General features: G+C 39.0%; 1 protein-coding gene across 1 annotated transcript in view; it reads right to left on the bottom strand.

The window, feature by feature from the left end:
• ALCAM (activated leukocyte cell adhesion molecule) overlaps nucleotides 1-4,704 on the bottom strand; it is a 35,004-nt gene that overhangs the window by 18,446 nt on the left and 11,854 nt on the right. Inside the window, exons 6-7 of the mRNA XM_009873907.1 lie at nucleotides 3,325-3,452; nucleotides 1,565-1,694 (exon numbers count right to left, since the gene is read on the bottom strand). Coding sequence (XP_009872209.1) covers nucleotides 1,565-1,694; nucleotides 3,325-3,452 — 258 coding nt within the window. The remainder of the gene's footprint in view (nucleotides 1-1,564; nucleotides 1,695-3,324; nucleotides 3,453-4,704) is intronic.

The raw sequence follows: 4,704 nt of genomic DNA, 5'->3' as shown, positions 1-4,704 counted from the left end.
TGCTTCAGACTAGCATAAGGCAAGACACTGAAGCAGCTTAATTATAAGGCATGATCTGAGCATTCAGACCACTGCACCTCACTTAAGGAAAGGCATTCTTGCAGATAAAGGTGGTTAAAAAACCGAAACAAAACAAAACAACCCCTAAGTGAAGCAGTAGGGTACTAGATTGTAACTGTAACTTCTGAGTAACCACACTAGCTGCCAATGCTGGAAAGACTTCTGTCAAGAAAATAAATGCTGCTCTCCTGCAGTAAAGCTCTTCTGACATGCAGACAAAAGAGCAGGGAAAGGAAAAGTGGCTTGTTTTAAATAACTTGGAGCTGTGGAAGCCATTCTTTAGAATAACTATTTATGGAAGTACAAGTAGACATGCAATCAAGTAAAATCAAAGAGTCAGTTATACCACAGCAAACTACCGGCGAGCTCCCTTTGACATTGGGCAGCAAGAGTAGTAGTACAGCTCTCCTCAGAACTTATGAACCCTGGCTCTTGACAAAGAGAGCAGATGACCTTATTAAATGCAAAATATTCATTAAATGGAATAGCATAATTATTCATGTGCAGATATATTCTGCATGCATTGCAGTTGGTTTCTCTTCCAAGAAGAAGAAAAAAATTCGAACCCAAGTATACAAACATGAACTTTTTTTCTGTGTAAACTGTAACTACTGTGGAAGCCTTTGAACTTCATCAACCATCACATCCCTCTGAATCCCTAAACTATTAAAGGTTTTCATGCTACTGGGAAGACTATAGACTGTCAATATTTTTAGCAGAAATGTACTACCATTGGCCTGCGTCTCATTTTGTGGCTTGTGATACTATAGAAAAGTTTGGAAGAGTTCCCGCTCTTGTCTTCTCACATGAAGAGATTAAAAGCAGCTATTGATAAAGCAACCATTGCTTCAATGGTTCAACCAGTTCAATGGCTGCTTTTAAAGTGCTGCTGATAAAAAAAGGTGAGTAAATACTCTAGTATTCAGCTAAAGAAACTTCACTGAGCTCTGCTGCTCTCATGATTCTGAGAAAACTGAAAAAAAGCAACTTCTCCTTTGTGAACCTAATACATTCTTTTGTAGTTTCTGTAAACTCCTTACATGCAAACCTCACTGAGATATGATGAGGGGATATTAGACTAATGTGCACTTGACTTTAAAGAATGACCTTCAGTGATACCACTGTGGGCCAGCCTGTGTGCTTGAGGACATTCTAAGGCACAGCTGGAGCAAAATAATTTGCCATGTACGTTTTTTGATGTGAGCAAAACATAGAATTTCACTGTATGTGATAGTGCAATAATACCATATGTTACACAAAGATTACATGAAGTGAATCTGCATCTAAGCCAGTCAATTGAGAAAGTTATGTTTTCAAACAGAAATAGAATTTCAAACAGAAATCAGAAAAAAATAAAAATTACCTGACACTACTTCAAACCAACTACATCATTCAGTTCTCCTTCAGGTTAAGTGGACTACCCGAGTAAATCAGAGAGAGACTATCCCAAAAGGTCCAAGAAAGGTTTGTATCCTAACTAGGAGTGGAAAATGCAATGACTTACAGTGTACAGTGATGGTGGTGGAGTCCATCATGCTTTTGTCAGTCAGAGAGCACTTGTATTCTCCTGTTGCATTTCGTCTCACATCTGTCATTATGTAAGTATCTGAGCTTCTTATACCTTCTGTTTCTCCCTGTGGACAAGAAAAAAAAAAATTTAGTGTATATGGGCCTGCTAAAAACATTAATTTTTGTTGACTATTTATTTTTTTAAGGATGGTGAAACATTCCAAAATATGTAGAGATATGGCATCATCATAGTTACCCACTAATAATAAAGTTTATTTCCTGCATGAGACCATAATTTTGAAAAACACCTACAATTAAGAGCTTACACTTTTAACTGAATGACTAACTTATTTTAGAGGGACATTATGATACAAAATCTGAAAGTTTAGTAGAAAACGAAATACTGAAATAGCCTACAAATAAGAATGTAGTAGAAATCACAACAGCAAAACAAATCACGTTTCTAAATCTGTATCTGAAACGATATATTCAGTTTATGAAAAATCATTAAATGAGGCGTACTGCATTACACATTCTTAAACAGCACAAGTCAACCTTGTTCATATGGAGCCTGTTACGCTACCTTATATATGTAGTTATCTACAGAAACGTGTTTTGAATTAGCCAGCAAGTGTTGATTTCTGGCTGTCCCATTCCCCAGTTTCCCCTAACGACAATTGACTTACATCAGCCTCGAGGTTAAGCACAGAATGAAACCCTAATTCATATCTCAGAATCCAGAACGAGATTTATGCAAAGAAGTCACCAGTTCCAGCTCTCTTTGAGAGAAAGGACTGGTATTGGGGAGACTGAAGGTAAGACAACCTCGAGTGTTCAGCTCACTCACTGAGATAGTGGAGCAAGGAGAGATGCCTCCCTGGCACATTGCGAGTGCCCAGGATGACTCGCTGAATCTAAATGCTGCTCTGAGATAAGAGGACTTCAGCTCCCAGTTTCCCTTGCTGCTCTTCAGCAAATTCAAACATGCTTAGGCTCCAAAGTAGACGAGGATTAAGTCCAACGGGTGCCATGCAGTTTTTGAAATACCTGACAGCATGCCACTGCTTGTGGCTTCTCTCAAGATCAGCTCTGCCCACTACTGCAGTAGGAACAGAAAAAGGGGTATGAAATAGGAGAGAGAAGCAGGACACAGGAAGCAGGACTAGGAACCTTAGAATATAAAGCCACATCTGTCTAGAGATTTCACTAATACTAAGAAGATTAAGGGTACCCAAGCCCTTGTTTTTCTCAATCTGCATCTTTTGCATTTGACAGATTTCTACATCCTCTCCTGTGCTGTCACACTTGCTCTTTTGTGTGTTGTTCCTCCAACAAACAATCACTTATTAATTAAAACAAATGGCACAAAGATTCATCTGCAGAAATCCAAAAAAAGCTGAATTAATTTCCTGTACTTTCACTACTGGATCTTATGCAAGATGCTAAACTGAGTCAAAACTGCTTCTTATCAAAATATCTGACGATGGAAAATGAAGCCTAGCAATTTTTAGTATGTCCAAATGTCATAAAACTCAGCATGGAGTGGAGGAAAGGAGAGGTTTTTTCCAAAATATTTTGCCAAATCAGGTGAGGCTTTCTCAGAATCTGACACAACAACTGATGTCTATCTTCAGTCTCATCAAATTCCTTCCTTCATTTGTTACAAAAACACGTATACAGTGACATGTAACAATATCTGTAGGAAGCAATGAATCAGAATATTTCACTACACGGTGACAGCGAGGCAGGACTTACTGGAATGTAAAACAGGAACTCCTGTGGAGGAGGGTTGCCATTTCCTGAGCACTTCAGAGTGATGTTATCGCCTTCTTTAATGGTACTACTTTGTGGCAGCACCTGAATAGTCACCTTCTCTGTCGGATCTGTGAAAATAATGTACACCTATAATAGCTTCTGCAAAAAAACCACACAGTAAAATGATGCATATGATATTCATGGCCAAAGAGTACACGATTTTATCATGGAGCATATGAAGGTGGAGATGACATGGGTAGAAAAGGAACTGACGTTAATCACTTTCTGTATTTTTGCCAGAGAAGCAAGTGCAAAGAATCCATATGATGTAAAATTCATTTTTCTTTACCAAAATACCTGTAACTGAAATGGCAATGATAACAACCATGTCATAAGCTTGAAAGAAAATAAAACCCCTGATCAGTATGAACAGTTTCATAGTGTGACTTAATTATGCAAGATTAACTTGTCCTGTTGAAGTTCACTGTTTGGAGGACTGCGGCAATCAGAAACACAAGTGAAGCTCTTAACGCCTTGCATTAGTACTATATAATAGACTTCTTGCATTAAGAAGGAAGAAATATAAACTAAGCAACTATGTTCAGCCTGTTCTATATGCTGATCACTACAGGCTTTCAGAAAGATGAATTTGGTGAACATAATAGGACCCTTAACATAGTCAATGGAATTGTAAATGTAACATACTTCTGTCATGTTCAGTGGAGTTGAACTATAACTTACATTTTACTTTGGTAATTTTTTAAGGCAAAGATGGAGAGTACTTTAATCGATGCTATTCTTTCGAAGTAGAAGCCTAGATGTAATTTTTCAAAAACAAAGTAAACCGAACAAAATTAAATATGGACAGATAACTCTCACTGTTTTAATTTCAACGAATAAATAAAAATCCACCAAAGATGCCAGTCTTGCATTAAGACACAGAACAGAGCACCTTATTAGACACTAAAAAAAAAACCCCTACACAGCAGAGAAACCCTTGCCTGACAACTGACTTTGTGTGTTTAGTGAAGTGTGTGCTCTACAGCCCTTCTGACCCTTAGGGCGTTCATCATGTCTCTCTGCTGCTATGGGATTTCTCAGTAATAAGAGCAGCCCTCCACTGTGGCCCCTCCATGACTGAGAGGCCTGACACAGCATCTCACTCCCCTCCATCGGCGGAGGGGCACCGGCCTTCAACAGGCCACATCCTCCCTCCTTCAGGTGCTCCCTTCCACACCCATACAGCCTCCAGCTTCAGAGCTGAAGCACAACTTTGCCTGCTTAGGAAAGTGAAGCTCAGCATCACTGCTGGTGTGAAATACAACAGGCATGATGCAGTAGCTGCTCAGGAATCACATACATGCCTCCAGGTGACAACTG

The sequence above is a fragment of the Apaloderma vittatum genome, unplaced genomic scaffold (assembly GCF_000703405.1).
Source record: "Apaloderma vittatum isolate BGI_N311 unplaced genomic scaffold, ASM70340v1 scaffold12917, whole genome shotgun sequence".
Lineage (NCBI taxonomy): Eukaryota > Metazoa > Chordata > Aves > Trogoniformes > Trogonidae > Apaloderma > Apaloderma vittatum.
The sequence above is the reverse complement of the archived record's forward strand: the minus strand, read 5'-3'. Positions and strand labels throughout refer to the sequence as shown.